The 20,825-nt window shown below is 46.7% G+C and overlaps 1 protein-coding gene across 2 annotated transcripts in view; it reads left to right on the top strand.

Moving 5' to 3' along the window:
- VAPB (VAMP associated protein B and C) overlaps window positions 1-15,463 on the top strand; it is a 50,123-nt gene extending 34,660 nt beyond the window's left edge. Inside the window, exons 3-6 of one of the 2 annotated variants that reach the window (XM_059036850.2) lie at window positions 5,842-5,945; window positions 9,522-9,602; window positions 11,570-11,746; window positions 14,019-15,463. In XM_059036850.2, coding sequence (XP_058892833.1) covers window positions 5,842-5,945; window positions 9,522-9,602; window positions 11,570-11,746; window positions 14,019-14,177 — 521 coding nt within the window. In that variant the 3' untranslated portion in view covers window positions 14,178-15,463. The remainder of the gene's footprint in view (window positions 1-5,841; window positions 5,946-9,521; window positions 9,603-11,569; window positions 11,747-14,018) is intronic. The other variant, XM_067013130.1, reaches the window with a different exon arrangement.
- Window positions 15,464-20,825: the final 5,362 nt, after the last annotated feature.

The following is a 20,825-nucleotide window of genomic DNA, read 5'->3' as shown; positions in this document are numbered from 1 at the left end:
AAGGTAGAGGGTGTGTGTGTGTGTGTGTGTGTGTGTGTGTGTGTGTGTGTGTGTGTGCTTTTATGCTGCATTTAATCAGGTCATTCCTCCAAGGTAGAGGGGTGTGTGTGTGTGTGTGTGTGTGTGTGTGTGTGTGTGTGAAGCAGCATATATTCTGCATTTCTTCCGAAGAAAGTCTGATCCAGTGTTTTATGACCGTGAAGGCCCTTTCCTAACAGGATCCCACTTCCCACTTTCGCAGCCTGCAGTATAGCAGACATTGTATCACAAAGCGTTAATGCCGGTGAGTGGTGACCTGGTCTCCAGGCCGTCTCCTGGTAACAGGCTTCTTCTTTTTAGTGTAGCATCAGCAATGCATTTTAAAAGTAGGATAGATGGTTCATTTAAGAGGGTTTGATCATCAGTGTCTCTGGTATTCAAGTGAAATAAATTAAGTTAATGGGAAGCTCTTTTATAGCCTGTCATGGAAAAAAGTACATAATTTCTGTCACAATTTGCATGTATGCAGCTGAAAGAACAAAGGTTTAACAACATTTATTCTGTCTTGTTCTCGTAAAGTTCCAGCTAATAGGGTATAACAAATTGCATTCGACATGAGATGATCGTAGCTGAGAAATACAAACTTTTGGACATGAGTTGGGGGCTGTGTTCAGCAGGGTGCAGACGCTGAGGTCCAGCGAGGGTTTATGAAATTTCACAAAGTCTGGGTGCCACTTGACCTCCTCCCTCTTGCACGCTGATTGGGGAGCCCACAAGAAAGGAGCGATGGTAGGTGGCAAATGCCTTCTTTTCCACCTACTGCTGTAGGTGGAAGGAGAGTTGCTGGGGCGGGGGGCGGGGGGCAAGCACCCGTCTCACACCCTGCGCTTCCTGAAGTTCACCAGCGGCCACCATTTTCACTGAGCTTAAAGTTTTCACCTTGCCAGTCTCACCAGTGCGTCGGGCATCTGTGTTTCTATTTCATGAGTCCCTGCCTTTGCAGAAGGGGTATTTGACCTGACACCTCTGCTGTCTCCAGTGCTCCTGTAAGGTGATTAGTTACCACCAGTACCCGCTTCTTTGTGTGCTTACATTCTTGTTGAGCTCGGAGGTCTAAATGTCAGTTACATCCTCTTGAGGGTCTTCTAGCTCTGCACTGTGGCGACTTGGCAGGCAGCGTGCTCTAGGCCTGGAGTTGGACTGATGCCACCTTCAAGGTCCGAGGGTGGCAGGGGGTCTCGGACAGCGCCCTTCTCCAGAGGTGGAGCAAGAGGTTGCAGGGTGGTTTGGTTATCAGAGCACAGGGAATCCCAGTCCCCTCCCTGTAAGGGACACGTGCGCGTGCACGTGTGCTTCTGTCTCCACCCGAGGTCTGGGTGCATATGGGACTCGACTTGGTTTGTGTGAAGCTGCTTTCTCTTTCAAACTGCACATTCTCCCAAGAAGGGGACTACACAAAGCCACCAGTGTCTTCACTTGAATTATTAACCAGAGCATTTTCTTCCTGGAGGGGCCTGCAAGGCAGCTTGATGTAGGGTAATGGTGGTCAGACCTTTTCTCAGGGCCCCTTTACACTCTTAGAAATCAAAGACCAAAAGAGCTTTTTTTGATTTGTGGGTTGTATCAATATTTATCGTATTGCAAATTAAACTGAGAAATTTAAAACGTATTCTTTAATAACAACTTTAATAAATACAATTATATGCAAACAGTAACATTTTTAGTGGAAAATAACTTTTCAAAAAATTATGGCTTTATTCAATATGTTTTGCAAATCTCCTTGATTTCTGGCTAAATAGAAGACAGGCTGGATTCTCTCAATTGCTTTTGCATTTCAGTCTGTTAATAATGTGTTGTTTTGCTGAATATATATGAAGTAAAACCACTCTTACCACAGATATGTATTGGAAAAGGAAAGGGTATTTTTAATAGCCTTTTCAGATAATTATAGACATTATTCTTTGACACTATACCAAAATTTGACAAGTGACACTTTCTTAAAGTTTAGTACAGTGTAGAATCTGACACCCTGTCAGTGAACCGTTTGAACTTTGTTTCACTAAGATGCATTGGTTTCTCTTACACTTGATGGCTTTGGTAATATTATGCTAGCTGAGTTATACAGATCTTCCTCTGTTGACATTGCATTATACAGTATCAAAAAAGTACATTCGTTACTATTCCCACTGATCTCACTGGAAAAGTCCTTAAATCTTTAGGAAACTGTGAAGCTCTTGGTGGCACAGAGAGGTTTTCCAATATTCTAACTTTTGTTTGAATGCCTGGTGTTTTTCACTGGCAATAGCTATAAGTTATTTTCCTTAAAGTGACAGGCTCACTTCGTTCATTTTTCAGGAGAGTATCTGCCGTATACCCAGGTGTGAATAACCATAGTTTTTCTGTCAGTTGTTCTTTCAAGTAAATGGTTCCATGAGAAAGCGTCCACTTGAGCTCACAACCCAAACAGTTGCACAGGTGCTTTTCCCAAGGCAGCAGAAATGCTTGATGTGTACTTGTCATTTTTTTTTTTTTTTAGATGTTGCGGGTAGGAGTTTATTAGTTAATTTATTTATTTTTGCTGTGTTGCGTCTTCATTTCTGTGCGAGGGCTTTCTCTAGTTGTGGCAAGCGGGGGCCACTCACTATCGCGGCCTCTTTTGTTGTGGAACACAGGCTCCAGACGCGCAGGCTCAGCAGCCATGGCTCACGGGCCCAGCCGCTCCGCGGCATGTGGGATCCTCCCGGACCGGGGCTCGAACCCGTGTCCCCTGCATTAGCAGGCAGATTCTCAACCACTGCGCCACCAGGGAAGCCCTGTACTTGTCATTTCATTGTACAGAGCGCTAAGAAGATGCATTGCCAAGGGTTGGAATTTAGTAAAGTCTGCGCTCAGGCACTAGCAGTTTCACCCACCGTTGCTTTTGTACCGATCATCACTTCGAATGTCAGTGCAGTGGAAAAGGCATGTAACATGTAACGTCTTGGTATTATTATGAGCAGTTTTGACTTTATGGACCACCTGAGGGGTGGGTCTCGGGGTCTGGGAGTAACACTTCAAGAACCTGTGGTGTGGAAGTTGGACTGTGGACACAAAGCCAACGTGGAGCTCTGGTTCCATCAGTTAATACGCTGTCTTTGGGACCCGAGGGAGGCCACTTAGCCTTTCCACGCCCTGTCTTCTCATCTAGAACATAGAGACATGGCCATCTCTATGATTGTTGTGAGGACTGATGGGAGAACTAAGGAAAATACTCCTTCTCTGGTGCCTAGTCTGTACGAGGCCCTAGTAAAAGTTATTTTCCTTTCTTGGGACATTGCGAAGGCATTGGGGCTGGGAGCGTGGGGCGAGGTAGAGAGAGAAAAAGGAAGGGTCAGTTTGCTTTAGGACGTGCCTGCAACCCAAGCCCTTCTTTCTGGCTTGCACCTCCTGGGGGAAGGGGGAGAAGAGTGGAAAGGGAACAGCAGGTCTTCCTGGGGCTCTTTATGTGGGGTTGTCTTAGGGTCTCTGGACCCATCCATTCTCTGTGTGTGATCCAGTGTCATTGGAGCTAAAGAGCCAACTTCCCTGAAAATTAGCAGTGTCTGCTGATTGCTCTCATCTCCTGGGCATTGGGCTCTTTACAGATAATACTTGTTCAGCCTCAGAGCCCTCCATGGTTCACAGCTGGGAAAGCAGAGTCTCAAGGATGAGGCAGTTTTTCTGCTAGAGCTGAGCCCTACTGAAAATCTAAGTGTAGTCTAGGACAAGGTTCTTTCCTTTCCAATTCTAAAAAATACTAGAGCGTGATTTTGTCACAGCCAGATGAGATCTGAAATTCTTAAAACCTAATTCACTTTAATTTTTAAAAATAAATATTAATCTGATAGTAGTTTGAAGACTGTGACCCAACTCCAAAAGAGGTTGACAGTTCCTGTCCAGGGAAGATCACAGTGCATGTGAAGACACTGGCTTCGTTCTCTATCACGTGCCTCTTCCTTATTGCAGTCTTGCAGGTGGAAAAAACGCAATGGGAATTTAGCTTTCAGAATAAGGGTCCATGGTTTTGACCTGCTAATCTGGTCGTTTGTCCCTGAGGTTAAATGTCAAGCCCAGGTGTGTAGTGATGTTCCAGGTCTGTGCACAAGAGAGCTCTTGCTGGCTCCGTGATGCCAGAGGCAGAGTTGTCTCTGTTCCAGGTCCCAGGCCACCAGCGAGGACCGCTTTTCCAGGGTGGAGCTGTGCCTTTACATCCGCAAGAGTAAACGTTCGAGTAGAGTGGCCCCGTGTTTTAAACGGCCTTTTGTTCTCTCTGCTTATGGTCACATTATGGATTGGGGGCCCTCAGACTGGACATATTGATGGACTTCCTCTGTGCCCGAGAGAGAAAGGACCCGTGCGTCTCTGAGACGGAGGGGGGTGTTTGTATTTCTCTTCCTCACCCTGTGTGGTTCTGTAAGATATGTGATGGTGGGTCTGGGGTGCAGGATGTGACCCCGTCTCGAAGTGGAGTGTCCATTGTGGCTGAAGGGGTGCTGACTGCATGTGGCTCCTTGTCGAAGTTTTGCTGCTGCCCAGCACAGTGACCTTGAGCAGGTCCCTTCACTTCGTTGAGTCCCAGATTCCTTTATAAGCTAGGGCTTAGGGTAGGTGCCCTTCACCTGCTGCAGGGGTGGTTGATTGTGAGCCTTTAAGCACCTGGCAAGTTCTAAGTGGTGTTCAAGGGCAAGAGAACACTGATGAGTGCCCAGCAGCAGAGGTGCTGGTGGAGGACAGGACTTGCGCTGTCAGAGGACGGAGAGCCAGCTCCCCATGGTGGCCACGAGCATTGGCTTTCCAGTCAGACCACCTGCGTTGGAGCGTCCACTCCTCCACGGTGTGACCTTGGGCATGTTAGCCAACCTTTTTGTGCTTCGGTATTTTCATCTGAAAAACAGCCATCAAAATAACTTCCACAGCATTACCTGCCTTTGAGGTAATGATAAAGCCGAAGTGCAGAGCTGAGCTTCTGGCCCAAGGGCGATGATGCTCAGTCCCGGGGAGCTCTTATCAAGGTCAGGGCTACAGCGGGCTTTTCCTGTGTATGATAAAGTTAGTTTTCGGGGAACTTAACGAGATGTGTGGTTTAATCAAAGGTTTGTAGCAAAACCTGTATTTTAAAGCAGCTGTCATTTAATGGGGTAGGGCGGTGGGTCCTAGGGGGCAGCCAGTCAGAACAGGACGGCACCTCCCTCAGCGCAGTGGGTGTGCTCGGTCAGGGGAGCCCTTATGTGAGACTCCCCTAGGTTCTCAGGGAGAAAATGGGTGTAAGCTGGTGGTGCCTTCTCCATGCCCTGAGGGTGCTGGTTGTGAAAATTCTCTAACATTCTTGGCAAAATTGCATTTGAAGCATTACTTTGATGACCTTGGCGTGGGAAATAGGACAGAGAGAAGCTAAAACAGTTCCTTAGATGTCTTGGATTACTCTTAGTTCCTGAAGAGGTCATTTGCATGTGTCTTCTTGAGCAAAACAGGCACAGGTGTTTCTACCTGGTTGACCTGGACGTAAGGCCCGTAGCAGAGGTTTGGTCAGGTTTGATCTGCCCTAGCGGCAGATCAGTGGGCCAGGGGTCAGAAGACCTGGGTCCTCAGCCCCAGCCCTAGCTCTCCCACTACCTGCTGTTGGACCTTGGGCAAGTCCCTTCACTTTCCTGGACCTCGGGTTTGAGACCTGCAAAGTAGGGCGAGAGGCTGGTCATCTTGACCTGCTCGCTTCACCTGGGGCTGAAGGCTCAGAGGAGAGAATCCTGGTAAAGGGCTTTACAACCAAACTGCAAGTAGTTAACATAACAAATGGCTGCTGGTAACCAAGCTCTGACCCTCCTAATGAAATATTTTCTTTCTCAGTGATGTTACAGCCTTTCGATTATGATCCCAATGAGAAAAGTAAACACAAGTTTATGGTTCAGTCTATGTTTGCTCCAACTGACACTTCTGATATGGAAGCAGTAGTAAGTACTGAATGCTTCTTATTTTTTTCAGTAATTAAAAGAAATGATTAGGTGCAGAATTGTGGGTGCATGCGTTTCAAAATGTGTCACAATTGATCTTAAAGGGGAGTGGTGCCTTCAAGGAGGTTTGTGCTTTGACTGCCTTTATGGTTTTTCTAAAACTTTGATTTTAACATTTCATGTAACTTTTTAGAACACTCTTCTGACGTTTATATCTGGTTTCCTTCAGCAGTTCCTTGTTCTGGTGGATTGTGTCTTGAATGGTCTGAGGATTCTCTCCCTTCACCCCCCTCCCATTCCCCCCACGGAAAAGGACAGTTTTCACTATAGAGAACCTTCCTACCACATCTTCCCCATCCTCCAGAACCCAGAGGGATGGGAGAGAGTTGCATACTAAATATCCTTCAACCCTTTAGGCATTTTTTTTTTTTTTTTTTTTCATGCTTGGTTCTGGTAAGCATGATTCTGGGTTTTTTGTTGTTGTTGTTATTTTCCCCAAGATTCCTTCATTTTTTTTTCCCCCTGATTAAATACATGTTTAACTCCATCTCTTAATTTTGCTAAAAATAAGATGACTTCATTTTCATAAAGTAAATAATTGATAAATTACAGTTGGCCCTTCATTTCTGTGGGTTCTGCATCTGTGGATATGGGCCAACGGTCCTAGCATTTTATGTGAGGCACTTGAGATTTTGGTAGCCATGGGGGCGGGGCCCTGCAATCAGTCCCTTGTATTGAGTTTTCTAGAAGAAGATTATAATGGTAGTTCTTCCCCAAGGTTTCACCTGAATAAATCAGCAGGCATCCTGGTGTTGTGAGTGTGAATCACAATATACTGATAAATCTTAAAATCCAACAGCACCAGTGAGGACAGACTGTCTAGCCCTCACAGTTTGGAAAAGAAGGGCAGGACTGCCTCAACATTTTCACCGCTTTGCAGTTTGCTAACTCAAACTAAGAGATTGAAGTCATCCGAGGAATGCCTGCAACGTTGAGCTAGCTAAGATTCACGCTGCACTGCTTCTTCTCTTTCAAAGTTTTATACTAAGTGCTGTTTCATGCACAGCCTACCTTCATGTCCCTGTGCCACCACACAGCTGCTTCTTTTCATTTTGGAAAAGCATAACTGACCACCTTCATGCATGTTTAACTTCTGGGTAGGAAATGAAGGGTAAGCTAGATATTTGGGGGTTTCAGGGAGATCAGTGAGAGTAGGCTTCCTTTAAGATTCCTTCGAATAGGAATGACTGCTGAGGCATTCACTACTTTTATTTCCTGAAACATGATGTGTTACTTCATGTTACTTTGTGTGATCAAGGAAATGTATGGCAAATGCAAAATATGGAATATCCAAGAATATATTCTGTTTGGCTTTTGCTGCATGGCTTGGTGAAAAGAGCATGGGCTTGGGTGCCTTGGGTGTGAAGCTGAGTTCTGCCTTTTACTAACATTGTGGCCTTGGGCGATGTTCATTAACTCTCTTGAGGGTTTGGTCACGTGTAAAATGGGGATGAAAACCTAGTTCACATGGCTGTTGTGGGATTAAATGTGCTGTGTATGTAGAACGCTTGGCATAGTGTCTGGCATCTGGCAGCTGTTTTATCTGAGCACTGTTGTAGGCCAGGCACTCTGTATACAATAACGGTGAATTTTACTTCCATGATAACTTTTATAACAGTTAAAAATTTTTTATCTGAAATGTACATTGTTGGAAATTTTGGAAATATACAAATGAGCAAAAATAAAACTAAGTGACCTGTAATTTGTTTATACTAAACCCAGCCACTGTTAATGAGAGCCTTGTGCTTTTTCTTTACTTTAAAATATTTTTCTTTATATTTTGATATACAGAAAGTTGAAAAAATAGTAGTGCCTACTCACCTAACCTTTACTAAGATGCACTGTTTAACATTTTGCCACCTTTGCTCTGTTGATGTCATAAACTTCCTTTTTTGCTGAACTACTTGACTGTAAGACACAGACTTCTTGACAGTTCACCACCTAACTGCTTCAGACAAGGACCGTCTCTTACATAGCCACAGTCCTATTATCACAGCTAAGAAGCTTAACATTAATTCAGTAATGTTTAATAGAGAAACCCATACCCATATTCACCATTTTCCAGTTGTTCCAAAAATGGCCTTTAGTTTTTCTTCTCCTAGAGCAGCCTCAACCTTTTTACAGTCCAGGCCAGTTGACTTGTAGAACGTCCCACATTCTGGATTTGTCCCGTTATTTCCTCGTGATTAAATTCAGGTTAAATGTTTCTGTTTTCTTTCTTTTTTTTGTCAAGAACATTCCCGAGGTGGTGTCGTGTATGACGCATCATATCAGAAGGCATTTAATGCTGTGTTGTCCCTCTTTGGGTGACACTAAGTTTGATTACTTGGTTAAGGTGGTGAACGCCAACTCTCCCCAGTGTCAAAGCGCATTTTCCCCTCGTGGTGAACAGGTAATCTGTGGTACCCAGAGTACTCCAGATACGTGGAGACCACGTGAATGCCCTGCTCGCCGGCAGGCGGTCTTTCACGTGGTGATTTTTGGCACCCAGAGATGGTCCTTGCCCCATGTTCTTTTGACCCACGCACGCAGGCAGACGTACACTCTGTGTGTGTGTGTGTGTGCGTGCGTGCGTGCGTGCGCGCTCAGAGGAACAGACTTAAAATATTGCTTGTAGTTTCTTCATTTAATATCCTGCGAATTTCCCCCATGCAATTAAACGCTCCTCAGTATCCCTTGAATGGCACGCTATTCCATTGACTGTACCTGCCATGGTTTATTTGGTGGTTCCCTATTGTTCGACATAAAGATTATTTCCCATTTTTGGCTCTTGGTACTGTGTTGCTCTCGCTACCTCCTGCATGGTTCTGGGGTGAGGGTGGGGGAGCTCGTTCCTTTTTCTGCATTGCAGCCTTCCTGCTGTGCTGGTCTATAATTATCAGAACACCTGGAATTCCTGTCCTCCACTGCCAGGAGGAGGAGGAGTAAGCCAGCAGTGCATCGTCCCAGAACGTGGGTTTGGTCAGGAAGATGTCACCACCGGCAGACTGAGGCAGTGGGGGTCAGCCCGGACAGCGGTGACCACAGAGAGGGGCCAGCCGGTTCTTGTGCCCTGTCGGCAGTTGGCAGCGTTCTAAAACCACTGCCGGTAGTGTGTGCTCACTCTCCCTTAAGAAGGGCGTGCCCTGCTAATAAGTAAGTTGTGTTTTCTTAAGGAGAGCCCAGATGTCCTTAGGCCATCCAGTTGCAGTTTAGAAGATCCCTTTTGGTTCAGTGGCCGTCTTCTCTGTCCTGTGTGCTTTCTGCAGACTGGCGACAGGAGAGGCCAGACAGGTGGACTTGGAGGAGTCAGGCAGCGAGACTGGGTTAGTGAAGAGGGTGTGTATTCAGGAGAGCTAGTGTGTTTCACCTTGTCATGTTAAAAATACTGAAATCTCAGCAGACTTAAGCTCTTTATTCGATATACATCGGGGCTTTCTCATGAAGAGTATTTTTCTGAAATTGTCAGTTATAGGAAGAAAATTATTCTTCCAGCAGCTTTATAATATCCTGATTATTAAATTTAAATTGTTTTAGTGGAAGGAGGCAAAACCGGAAGACCTTATGGATTCAAAACTTAGATGTGTGTTTGAATTGCCAGCAGAAAATGATAAACCAGTAAGTATGTTTATAGTTAACAGTAATTGAATGTTGCAAGCTGATGCTTATTTGCATACCATCTCCCGCAAAACCAAGATTTAAGTTGGCAAATTATTTTCCTTCTTCTGATGTATGAAGAAAAAAATAAGCTGAAGTTAACAAATAAGTGGGCCTTCATGAAATCTGCCTTTGAGAGACTTGCAGAAAGACAGCTAATTGAAACATTTTTTTCCCTTTGAAAAGTGCAACCTGTTGGCTGTTGAAATGTCATAAATTCCAAAGAGCTTCTTTGACTTGGCGCAAAGTTATAGGTTGCTGTTTAACGGTGGGTAAGACCCAAACGGAATAATTTGCCGTTCATCATGGTGCTTGGTGGACAGGTGGTGGTGAGCTCTGAGGTTCTGCTGTTTTACACAGTGCCTCCTGCACGCTTCCCCGTCCGCGCTTTCCCTCAGCACCACCTCTCTACCCCTTGAACCCCACCCAGCTCTTCAGTCAAAATATGCTTTTAGATTAGGATTTCTCAACCTCAGCACTATTAACACTTGGGCGGGATAATTCTTGGCCGTGGGGGCAGTCCTGTGCCTTGTAGGATGTGTAGCGGTGTCCTTGACCTCTGCCCACTAGATACCAGTCGCACCCATAGTTGTGACAACCAAAAACGTCTCCGGATTTTGCCAAGTGTGCCCTTGCTGAGGCACGATCATTCCCTGTTGAGAGTCACCCCCTTTGCCTTCCGAGCGGGCGAGGGCAAGGAGCGGCTTCCTCCAAGCTGGCAGCTCTCTTTTTCTCGGCGTGACACCCAAGGGGTAAGCCTGTCGCGGCCCTGGCTTGTGACCAGTTGGAGAGAGAAGATTGTATCTGTAGTGCTGATATGGACCTCCCTTCAACCCAGTCAGAAAACTTAAAACAAATTGCCTTAGAAACACAGTTTAAAACACATGCAGGACATTCAGCCGCCCTGGCTGTTAACGGCTGGAGGCGGGAAGTAGAAACGCTCGCCTTCTCAACATTATCCACAGCCGTCTCCAGGGACGCTCATGCTTTATGTCAAAGCTACGTAGCATTTTCTTTCTGCTCAATAACTGACCACTCTCATTATCCTGTTGGTTTGAATAGCTCTGGTCTTTTTTTCCTTCCCCCTTCCCATCACGCATTCTGTCCTGGGAAGGTCAGTTGTGGATGCCGTAAGATCTGTATTCTGGCCCTAGCTCTGTGCTAGGTGATTAGCTCTGTATGTTGGGGCCTTGCCTTGCCTTTCAGGGCCTCACTCTTCTCACTTGGGAGACGAAGGGGAGAGCTCCTAGTTTTCAGTTTGCTTCATGGAAGCCCCAGGGCAACGATCCCCAGTTATGTTATTTTCCCGACACACCTGAGTGCTTCCGTGCCCTCCCCCACTCAGTGATTCATCCCCGGCCGCCTCCAGACTGCGTCACAGCACAGTCTTGCCCGAGGAAATGGAAGAACGTGGTGCTTCCCCAGACCGAAATATTGTAGACACTGAGTTTACTGCACCTTCGTTCCATCTTCAGAGTTTCCTAAGTTCATGAAATAAATCGCCCTCTGTGTTATGTCCCCTCTGGCCTTCTTCCACCCCTGCTCAGCCAGTCCTGGGGGTGTTCACATCTTCGCGGTGACAGTAATTTGTGGCTGATAATTCCTGAGCTTGCACAATTAACAGTATGCTAATTTTTGCATGGCAGGAATTCGATAGTACAGTATGCACGGCCCCTTCTCTCTTTCTTTGAAGTGTTAGTCTCAGCCAAACTTCATTATTTGCCATTCTCCATAATTTCTGGAGCGCAGTTGCTTTAGATTGTTAAGACACTAGATAAAGTGACCCATTTTAAAAGTAAATGTGACATTTTGCAGTGTGGATGAAACGCTACCACGTGTGGTGTTTGCTGAGAACTACTTTACTTTGCATGAAAAAGTCCTTTATTACATAGTTGGTGACACTTGGGCTTTCATTTATTTCTGAACAGCATGATGTAGAAATAAATAAAATTATATCCACAACTGCATCAAAGACAGAAACCCCAACAGTGTCTAAAGCTCTGAGTTCTTCTTTGGATGACACTGAAGTGAAGAAGGTGATGGAAGAATGTAAGCGGCTGCAGAGTGAAGTTCAGAGGCTGCGGGAAGAGAACAAGCAGTTCAAGGTAACAGCCTTTTATTTTCTGATCATATGCAGGGACCAGGGGCTTTTTCACTGGGACCTTGGGTGGGGAAGTTGATGGACCCCTGAATTTGTAGAGTTGTTATTATATTTGCACCGTATAAACTCTTGTCACCTCGTAAAAAAAGCAACAAACAATCCATTAGTGTATACATTGAAATTCAGTTCTGAGACTAAAAATAAAACAGCAATGGTTATCTTGAATTCACATGTTCAAACCCCACTCCATCCCCACTGGATGAGAATCTTTTATAAGTGGGTAAATGCTGACCTGTACTCTGTTGTAACACAGGCATAATTCTGTTTCATGAGGATCCTAAATAGGCCTAGGCAGTAGGGTCTCATCCTGCTGTTAACATGGTGAGGAGACTGGAGATGGGAAGCTGTCGCCGTATGTGGGTGGAAATTACAGGGAACCAGAGTCTCCAGCTTGTGGCCATTGACCCAGCGGTTGGCACTGGCACAGGGGGAAAGCAGGTGCACTTCGCTTGGTCTTGGAGGCCTGCGGTGTTGTGGAAACGACCAGCCAAACTTGGACTCGCTGTGAATCTTTGTTAGTCACTGCAGCTCCCAGGCCTCTGTTCGCAAAACCCCTTTAAGGCCCCTTCCGGCGTTAAAAGTATGTCTGTTTCACACACAGTATTAAAGAGAGCACTTCTGAACGTGTGATCGTAGGGTCTTTTGTTGCAGCTTAAATCTCGAGGCCGATCGATCTGTTCTCTTCGTCGTGATCGTGTCCCCCAACCACATGATAGGCTTTTTCACTCTTTCACTGCATAGCACCAGGTACACGTCATAAATTTGTGGCAGTTGACTTTTCCTTCTCTTATTCTGACAAGGTGGTAGATACAGGAGGGCTGACAGAGTTTGGGGAATGGCATCATCTTCTTTCTTTGCAGTAATCTTGATTTGCCTCATTCAGTGACTCCTTTTAGTAAGGAGTGAATTATGAAGCCGACACGCTACTTTTTGGCTAAAAATCTAAGATACGCCTAAAGCTTCTCCTTGAATGTATTGCTCCTCAGAAACAGACTTCTGTGCCATTTAAAGTGATAAATAGGTAGAAATAGCTTCTATATAAACCTAATAAAATAAATGCTGTATTGCTGTGCCCATTTTTCTTCGAAGTTAATCAAATAGCACCAGTCATTTTTCACTGTGCAGTCGTATTGGCCATGCCCCGTGAGCAGAGTGTCTTTAAAATATTATCAGACGAATCTTGACATTAGAAGATTCTTTATCTTGCCAAAGACTGATTTCTTGTTTTGTGTTGTTTCATCCTGTCATTTGGCCAGCCCGTTTCCTGAGGCCCTGCCTCGTACCCCGCTCTGTGGATACAGATGCGGGCAGTCCCTGCCCTCAAGATAAGCTCCCTGTTAACCGGGGCAGCCGGGGAGGCCCCGACAGGAACACTGGCAACCAGTGTGATGGGTGGGGCCACCGAGACGTCCGTGGGTGTCGCGGAAGGTCTGCTCGATGGGTTGGGTGCCTGTTGTCTTCAAGACCTGCTAGGCACGTGGTGAATGTGAACCAACCGAAGGAGAAGAAGAGAAAGTGCAGCTGCTGGGAGGGCGTCAGGGACGAGTCGAGGGGTAACTGGCCGGAGTAGGAAAGCCTTGGCGTGCGCCCCGTTTGGGGACGTGGAGAAAGAAGAAGTTTCTTTTCTTACAGGTCTGTGTATGTGGGGGAAAACGGCCAAGTTATCTTCATGTGTATGAGAAAGAGAGTCACTCCTTTGGTGGGAATTCCATGAGTTAAGTAGAAAATATTTGAGATGCATGTATCAAGCTCAGTTACATTTTAATATTACACAATCACAGTTTTGATCCAGCAGTCTACCTGTCACTCATCAGATATCAACTATATACAGAGCTCTACCTTTGAAAGCTTCCAGGTCCCCCACTGGGTCGTGTCTTGCGATTCTTTTCTCTGAAGAGTTTTTTTCTGTAAATCATGGGGAACCAGGGAGTCCCCTGCTTAGATGTGTGGTATAAGCAGGTACCCAGCAGCATTGTGTAGGATGGATGGGAGAAAAGTGGGGCTCCTGGCAGTGTTTTCCTGGTGGCCTCAAGCCAGTCTCTTCTTCTCTGTAGGCTTGTTTCTCCATTTGCAAAATGAGGAGGTTGGACCTCATCACGTGATCGAGTTTGGGCATCACCGCCCCCCCACCCCCCACCCCCGCACCCCCCAGGCTGTACAGTTGACTGCTGCTCTGGTGCCTTGACTGTCTTTGAAATGTGTGTTTGCTCCCGTAGGAAGAAGATGGACTTCGGATGAGGAAGGCGGCGCAGAGCAACAGCCCCGTTCCTGTGTTAGCCGCGGCTGGGAAGGAGGAGGGCCTCAGCACCCGGCTACTCGCGCTGGTGGTTTTGTTCTTTATCGTTGGTGTAATCATAGGGAAGATCGCCTTGTAGAGGCAGCAGGCAAAGGATGGTAAATTGGATCGATGGCTCCGCCATATCATGGGATTTAAATGTATCATAACCGCGTGTAAGAAGAAGTTAATGTATGATGACATCTCACAGGTCTTGCCTTTAAATTACCCCTCCCTGCGCGTGTGTGCTGCCGCACGCGTGCACACACACACATAGAACATAAAATAACCATCTTTTAGAGAGTTTAACATGTATAGTAAATGACTGGGGGAAAAGAATGATCCTTATTAATGACAAGGGAAACCATGATTAAACGAGACTGGCATGTTGTACATGTCATTTTAAACACTTGTAGCCTTGGTCCACGTTGCTGATCACCTCTCCTCCAGCACGACACTCTTCCTTGCCTGTTGGTGCTGGCCCTCGGGGAGCTGGAGCCCAGCGCGGTGGAGAGTGCATCCCCCCCAGGGCGTCCGCCCCCGCTGCTCACTCCCTCCCCTCCGGGCTGCTCCTCCACGCGTGCCCGGCCTGAGGCCGAGAAGAACGGCGCTGTGGCAGCATAGGCTGTGCTCCTCACGAGTTGGAGGTGTATGTTGCCTGAGTGACGCAATACTCTGGAAATAAAAGTCAGTGAAGGCTTTGTTCTCTTAAAGGGACCAAGCTAGATAACCATTGGTTCATGTCATGAGATTGAATTGTTACTCAGAGATGTTTAATGCATATTTAACTTATTTAATGTATTTCATCTCATGTTTTCTTGTCACAAGATTATAATGAACTCTGTGGCCTAAAATCACCTGTGCTACCTAACACTGCTGGGTGAAGCTGGCATTGCTGCTGGAGGTTCTGGGCTGTACACACATATGGAGGTGCGGTTCATTGGAATGTTGGAGAACAGCTGCCAGGAAGTGCAAATAAATAACAACTCTCATAGGGAGGGAAGTGCTTAGTAGTGGCAGTCAACTCCAGGTTACGCTTTCTGTGGGGAAGGGTAGCCGATCTCTGTACTGTTCTTTCTCTCTGTGCTCCGCAGCCACCACTCACGCTTCATTCAGCACACGTGCCCCAGTGTGGCCCTGACCTTCCCCATGTGGCCCTAGCTGGGGATCGGGGCAGGTGAGTCAGGCAGCGGAGGGGTGAGGAGAGAGGAACAGACCGGCTCGGTGGGGTTGGGAGGGGGTGGGAGAGAAACGTCAGATAATCCGTCAAGTAGTGATTGAGAGTTTGTGAATTAATTTCATGCCATAAAAGACCAATCCAATTCTGTTTGACTATGTAGCATCTTAAAAAGAAAAAAAAATTAAAATAAAGCCCCCAAATTAAGAGTTCTTTTGTCATTTTGTCACTTTTGCTAAATGGCGGGGGGAGGGAGACATTATTTTTATCATTATTATTTTGTCATTGGAAGGTTGATTTAAAATTGAAGCCTGTCGATGAGAAATAACATGTTTACTGTACATCCTGAGAACTTGCGGTAAACGTTGAATGGACCTAGTTCTCGACCACACACCCGTGGCGCGAAGCCGTGCAAGGCCGGTTGCCCGGTTATAAATTAGTCTCCAGTCCCTTCCGTGTGGACCCAGGAGGAAAAGGGTGAGAAGACTGACCTGGGAGGCATGTGCTTTCTGCTGTTCTCTCTAAGCGGAGTAAAATCTGTCTGAGTGTAGGAGTTGCAACAGATTACGCTTTAGGTGGCTTCTAATACCTCATGACCTTGAAAGGAGAGTGATGGGGGGGGCCCTCAAATAGTGCCTGTGGGTACAGTACAGTCCCATTCCTCTAGAGCAGGAGTTGGTAAACATTTTCTTAAAGGGTGTTGCTGTGTGTGCCATTAAAACTTTATTCACGTGAACAGCTGCTGGGATTTGGCCCGTGAGGCTGGAGTTTGCTGGCGCCTGTAGTCGAGTGACCAAGTTCTCAAGAAGAGTACCTGGGACACTCGTGTTTTAGGTCTTTGGAAGTGACTAAGTGTTTCGTGTACATCTAGAAGGAATTCAGCATCTCCGAGGATGGTGGCATTTTGTGTGTAGCTAAAGATCAAAACCTAAAATCCAGAGTTGTCCCTTAAAACTAATCCTGTGAAACCTCTTTCTGTTTTAGGGGCTGGGGCTTGGTGAGCACCTGTTGAGCTTTGTGACTGAGTGGAAGAAGGGAACGTCTCCCCCGGCCCCGGGGAGAGGAGGAGGGTGGTGATGGGAAGACCAGACACCGTGGCGGTGACCCTGGTCAGCGAAGAGTGTGTCAGAGAGGAGAATGTGTGGGGAGCAGGCGCCGCTCTGGTTCAGGGACCCTTTTAAGAGCCACAGGCACTCAAGATCTCGAACCTGGAGAAGTATGCACTTAAAAAAAAAATTATTTTATTTATTTATTTATTTTTGAATGTGTTGGGTCTTCGTTGCTGCGTGCGGGCTTTCTTTAGTTGCGGCGAGTGGGGGCTGCTCTTCGTTGCGGTGCGTGGGCTGCTTCTCATTACTGTGGCTTCTCTTGTTGCCGAGCACGGGCTCTAGGCGCGCAGGCTTCAGTAGTTGTGAGCTCCTGGGCTCAGTAGTTGTGGCGCAGGTGTTTAGTTGCTCCGCGGCATGTGGGATCTTCCCAGACCAGGGCTCGAACCCGTGTCCCCTGCATCGGCAGGTGGATTCTTAACCACTGCGCCACCAGGGAAGTCTCAAGCATGCACATTTTGGGTGTCTTTTCTGGAAAATGAGAGTAAGGCAGGTAGATGGATGTGCGGTCCTGCCCCGTGGTCTGTTCTGTCCTGAGAAGGGTGAGAGTCAAGTCACTGGAATAAACTGGCTTAGAGCGAGCCAGGCTGAAGCCGGTTAGGGTGCTGGCTGGGAAGGGAGCCTGGGCGGGTGCAGTCAGGCTGCCCCGGTGTCTGCTGCCCTGGTTGCTGGCTCACGGCACCTCTGAGAGTGGTGCCCTTGTTTTAGAAATACCCGCCACCGGGCTCGCAGATACGGGAGAGATGCAAGCAGTAACAGTCCTGTAAATTTTTATTGATTGAATTTAAAAATTGATAATTTAAGCTCCCTCGGCACCTTACAAAATACCTGAAAGACCAGCAGGCTATGTTATTTGTAGGTATGAGGACCCGGCTTTAATTTTTTTTCTCCTCCTAGTTTGCATGTTTTCCTTCTCTAGTCTTCTAAACTGCTGGCACCAGTGCTAATAAATACTGATAAAATCAAAATTGATTTTTACCAGTGGACAGTTTATGCCTAGAGATGGCTTATACCTTCATAACACAGAAGGGGGAAAAATGAAGAACCTCCAGTGATCCGTGAAAACCTAAAAGCTTTCAAACGAATCCCAGGAACAGAATTGCTATCGGAAGATACCAGTACTGGACTTGCAGGCTGTGTTGAGTCAGATATAACTGAATGAGGTGATAGCTCAGAGCTAAATAGCCGTTCAAATTAATTTGAAAACAAGCTGTGTGTGTGTGTGTGTGTGTATATATATAGCATATGTACCATATGTAAGTAGCTTAACATTTTTCAAATGGTGCCTATATTTTTTGCACACAAAAATCTTTGTATTTGCAAACTCAGAATCCACACCAAAATAGAATGCCTTTTGACATTTTCAGTTCCTTCTCCAAAGAACTGGCCCAATTACAAGTTTCTGGTTGTGGGTTGTTTGTGAAATTCTTGATTAAAAGAAAAAAAAAAAAAACGAGCAAGGTGGGACTTGGGCTCGGAAGTCACCTTGAACACTCGAGTAACGTTTGACTTCCGAGACCTTGGCAGGTGGAGAGGCCGCTGCTCCCCCTGCTGGTGATGGCAGTTCACTGACTCGCGTCTCGCTGGGGCCCTGGGGCGGGAGCGGCCTCTTCCTCTTGAGACGGTCGGTCGGTCGGTCGGGCTAGAGGAGGAGGAGCTTTAAGTAATACGTGGAATTATCAGAGTTCCCACTCTGAGGCGGCCTGGCTCAGTGAAGCTTGGGCCGAGGTTGCTGCTGCCGAGAGATGAGCGGGAATGGGGTTGTGTTTAGAAAGTCCCCTGCGCGGTAGACCGAAGACTCCAGCTCAGGGCACGCAGATCCGATAGGACCCGAAAGGGCGGCTTGGGACCACGTGTGCCCCTCGTGAAGCGGGGTCCCTCAGGGTTCCTGGCCCGATTGGGTTTGGAGAAAACTTACTAGTCTTTTTAAAAGCCTTGCTCAGCCAGAGCTGCTCTGACAGTAACCTCTCAGAGAAAGTGGCTGTCGTTAGGTCGCCTTCCCAGCCCCGTGCAGAGCGTCCGATAGGCTCGCGCGCTGACGTAAAGCTCACGACTGTGATGGGGGTGGGGGCGTGAGGGCTCTGGTTTTGCACATGAGGAAATGAAGCCTGCGGGAGGTTAAACGGGGCGACTTTCTAGAACCTCTCATTTGGAATGAAGTCAGTCTCTGGGAAGCCTGCTGCGAGGGCCTAAATCGCCAAGACGCCGTTTCAACCGCAAAAACCAGTCAGAGGAGCAGCGAGAAAGGCCTCGGTGAATTAACAGGGGCTGATCTCAGCAGCGCCGACCTTCGTGCACCTTCCGGGTGTTTGCCTTCATCCCTTCTGCGGTTATGTTAAAGATAAAGTAGACAGAATCAGGACTCTCCTTCAGATGCTTTTTATTTTGCTTTTTGAAACTAAACACACTGCAGACAGTGAAGAAATGTGTGTTTTCCATTTTCTCACTGCCTGAAGATCTCTGCATGACGCTCCTGGGGGATGAATTTGGGGGCTTGAGAAAGAAAATTACTAGCTTGTCTCGGCGAGGTGATGATGAGAAGCCTTTCTAGGGAGGCTTTACAAAACTTGTAAATTAAATGCGAAGCGAAGGCAGTTCATTAAAATGGGCATCACAGAAGTGGCCTGCGGAGGTTTGCAGCCGCCGAGCCGCTGGTCTCGGAGCCCCCCCCCCCCGCGTTAGCGGTGTGCCTCGCCAGGAAATCACCGCGGGGAGCGGTGTTAGCAGACCCCGGCGAGGGGCATCAGCGGACGGGCAGACTGGGCGGGCTGTGAACGTGGGTCTCCGGTGAGGGTCACAGACCTGTTCCTCCCGCGTCTGTGAGTCTCACCAGCACGTTCTTGGCACGCGAGGCTTGGCCTCCAGGACCAGGAGGAGCTGGGGGTGCGCCAGGCCCTGCACCCCCGTGCCCACGGCACAGACCCTCTCTGGTAGCCACGGCCCCGCCGCCGAAAAGCGGGCTGTCCTTCTTGTCGTCATTACAGAGGTTTTCTGGAAAATCTAGAACCAGCAGTTGTGTGTAACAGTTAAAAGCGAAACCGGTAGAGGCGGATGAGAAGTTGTCTCAATATCATTACTTCAGGTTTTCTTCTTAGTGGAAATAATTCATTAGAAAATGCCTGCATCCAATCAGTAGGGAAGGAAGAAAGAACTAGCAACAAGAATATAGCTGTTATCTAACATGCCATATATATTTGCAATTATGATACCTTGGAATGTTGCCACAATATGGATTGCTCTGATTAAAAGATGTCAGTTGAATAAAACAGTACTGTGGGATAATAGTTTGCTGCTGCTAAGTAAATGCTAATGTCTGTTTTTGAACCAAGAAACATTGATCCTGTGACAATACCCTCTTACAATTACTTTCTTACACCGCAGGGTTGATGTATATTTAATTGTCTGGCTCCGGGAGGGTGGGTGCAGGACTGATGCCGTCCCGCTCACCGCTGCATCCTGAGCGGCAGGAGCTCCGCCGGGTCCCGCGGGTGCAGCTGCGGCCCCGGAGGGTTTCCTTTCACTGATACCCAGGGCAGGGTCTGGCCGAAACGGAACAGGTTACTTTTTGTGTGTTTGTTTCCTTCAGCAACTGCCAGCTAGGGGAGACAAATCAGATATCTTAACCCGATTTCATTAAGGCTTAGTGCTAACAAGAACGCATAGCTTTTTGTGATTTAGGATGATAAATTAGCGTGCATGTCTCTCACATCGACTCGACGGTTTTCCATGTAGTACGAAGAGCTCTGGTTCTTTTTATGAACTGGCTGCCTGCATCCCCATCTGTCTTTTTGTATTCTAGAAGTAACTTAAATTCAGCTGTTAACCTCTGGTGCAGCATTCATTTAAAAATACTTTTTTCCCCTTGACAATTTTCTTTGGATTCAAAGGTCAGAGTTGACTGTCTGTCCTGCTGAGACCATGTGTACGAGAACTGCTTCTTGCTTTTCACCACTCCCTCACTCAGCAAACGTGGATCAATTTACCGTCTCTGTGTCTGATCCTGAATGAGATGCTGAGAAATTACTCAATGGGAAAGATTGTGTTTTTGTGTTTTTCATTCGTAAGCAGCCTCAGTAAGGTGACTCACGCTTCTACATAGAAAAACGCAAAATACGTTTGGTTCTCCTTTCTTTTGCTAGTGTTTCGTGTTTTTTTTAAAGACAATTTATAAACTGCTGCCATTTGGAACTTCTTATAGGAAATGATCTATTTTTATTTAAATGTTCCCTTCACCTCCTCTCAACTTTTTTGAGTAAAGAAGTGGTTTCAGTCACACGTGCTCTTCTTTCCATGCTTTGTATCTCACTCCCTGTCCTGAAAAAAGATCTCTCCGGTTTGTGATCAGGTTTTTATTCTGACTTCGGTATATGTTAACATTTTGGGAATTGAGTATTTTAAGAGATGTCTTAGAATGCTTTCGTTTTCATAATTTTTCTTTTATATATTTTAAGTTGTATGCCCTGTT

The sequence above is a fragment of the Kogia breviceps genome, chromosome 14 (genome assembly GCF_026419965.1).
Source record: "Kogia breviceps isolate mKogBre1 chromosome 14, mKogBre1 haplotype 1, whole genome shotgun sequence".
Taxonomy (NCBI): domain Eukaryota; kingdom Metazoa; phylum Chordata; class Mammalia; order Artiodactyla; family Physeteridae; genus Kogia; species Kogia breviceps.
The sequence above is the reverse complement of the archived record's forward strand: the minus strand, read 5'-3'. Positions and strand labels throughout refer to the sequence as shown.